Here is a 2,075-nt window from a genome sequence, read left to right as displayed (position 1 = left end):
GGAGAGTGAACGGACTGTGAGGTGGTCTGTAGGGAAGAGGCGCTCAGGAGAGGGGCCGCGTTGTCCAGTTGTCCGTCTCAGCCTCTGCTTCGGCCGCTGGGCCCAGGGGCGGAGGCGGGGCTTTCAGGTGGTCCCTCGAGAAGAGCGGCCTCTGGAGTCGGCGTGTGGGAGCGGGTGTTCCCGCGTGTGCGTGTGTGAGAGACGGTGTGTCCTGTGGCCATGAGCCTGGGCCTGGACAGAAGGCGATGGGGCCACGATAGCCGTGAGCTGGTTAATGGCCCCCGAAGAGAGGTTCCCATGCTAATCCCTGGAACTGTGAATACAGGCCAGCGGGCAGGAGGGAGGCCAGCGGGCAGGAGGGAGGCTGTGCAGGCAGGAGGGAGGTTGTGCAGGCAGGAGGGAGGCTGTGCAGGCAGGAGGGAGGCGAGGGGGCAGGAGGGAGGCCGGGCAGTCGGGCGGAAGAACCTGGGCTGATCTCCGCCTGGGAGGGAGGAGGCGGCTTGGCGACCAGCAGGGGGCTCTGCCTGAGCGCCTGGGTGACCGGCTGTCTTTGGCGAGCAGATGGCGGGGCTGGTCCTGAGCTCGGTGGAGGCCTGGCTTGCAGGGGGGAGGCCGTGTGGAGTTGCCGAGCAGCCATTGCACGAGCAAGTCTGGAGCTCCGGGCAGGAGGAGCAGGGACCTCTGCATGGACAGACGGGGTTGGAGCCATTCCACCCGGGGTCTCCTGCAGGTGGAGCAAAGAGGGGCTTCCCCCAGGTTCCAGCAAGGACCGGGAGAGGCGGCCCTGGGGGCGGAGCGGTGCTGGGGGATGGGCGTGGGGCTCCAGAATCTGCTTAAGCCTCCACCTGTTCCCTCGTGCCCTAAGTGGGGATGACACTGCCTCCCAAGGCTGCCACGGGAGCACAGAGAGCCTGTGGCCGAGGCCACACACAGCTGGGGACGGTGGTAGACACGGTGGTAAATGACAGTTGCAATAGGTGATGGGGAATGATGCCGCCGATGGTGGAGATGGTGATGGATGGAGATGAGGTGATGGTGATGATGGTGATGGTGATGATGGTGATGATGATGGTGATGGTAGAGGTGGCAATGATAGTAATGGGTGAAAGTGATGGTGATAATGATGGTGATGGTAGTGATAATGGTGGTGGTGGTGGTGGTGATGATGGTGACGGTGGTGATAATGGTGGTGATGGTGGTAGAGGTGGCGATGATAGTAATGGGTGATGATGGTGATGGTAGTGATGGTGATGGTGATGATGGTGGTAGAGGTGGCAATGATAGTAATGGGTGATGGTGGTGATGATGGTGAAAGTGATGGTGATAATGATGGTAATGGTGGTGGTGGTGGTGATGGTGGTGGTAGAGGTGGCGATGATAGTAATGGGTGATGATGGTGATGATGGTGATGGTGACGGTGATGGTGGTGGTGATGGGTGGTGGTGGTGGTGGTGGTGGTAGAGGTGGCTGTGATAGTAATGGGTGACAGTGATGGTGATGGTGAAGTGATGATGGTGGGGAAGGTGCTGATGGGACTGGAGATGGTGATGGTGCTGATCCGTCTCTAAATGGCGTTTCTTTCTCTCTCTGCGTTGTCTCCCCACGAGCGGAGGGGCGAGCCAGCGTCCCCTCCCCGGGCTGCCTGCGGGCGGTCAGGAGCCCCCTGACCCCCGGCTTCTGTTTCAGGACATCGACTGGGTGCAGACGGAGAAGCACGTGTTCGAGCAGGCGTCCAGCAACCCCTTCCTGGTCGGCCTGCACTCCTGCTTCCAGACGACCAGCAGGTAGGAGGCTGGGCCGCTGCTCCCGGTGATAAGTGTGGGGTTGGGCTTGTCTGCTGAGCTTCGTTCTCATTGGCTGCTGTCACCGTGAGTGAACGTCACTCATCCGGACCTCAGTTACTTCATCCCCGTGAGCGCAGAGCCCCCGGCCTTTCCCCCAGACCTGCGCTGGCCCCTCCCCGGGTCGCAGATTCCACCTCCTTCCTGCCTCAGCTTCCCCCTTCCTCCTGCCTGAACTGGCCACAGCCTCCGGGAGCCGGGTCCCCGGGCTCCACAGGCTGCCACCCCGCGGGG

The 2,075-nt window shown here is 61.9% G+C and overlaps 1 protein-coding gene across 1 annotated transcript in view; it reads left to right on the top strand.

Annotated features, from left to right (window-relative positions):
* The window catches only part of LOC102238785 (protein kinase C zeta type), a 35,776-nt gene that overhangs the window by 21,506 nt on the left and 12,195 nt on the right, over positions 1-2,075 (top strand). Inside the window, 1 exon segment of the mRNA XM_014543762.1 lies at positions 1,687-1,784. Coding sequence (XP_014399248.1) covers positions 1,687-1,784 — 98 coding nt within the window.

Source organism: Myotis brandtii, unplaced genomic scaffold (genome assembly GCF_000412655.1).
Source record: "Myotis brandtii unplaced genomic scaffold, ASM41265v1 scaffold334, whole genome shotgun sequence".
Classification (NCBI taxonomy): Eukaryota; Metazoa; Chordata; class Mammalia; order Chiroptera; family Vespertilionidae; genus Myotis; species Myotis brandtii.
This window is presented reverse-complemented; position numbering and strand designations above follow the sequence as displayed.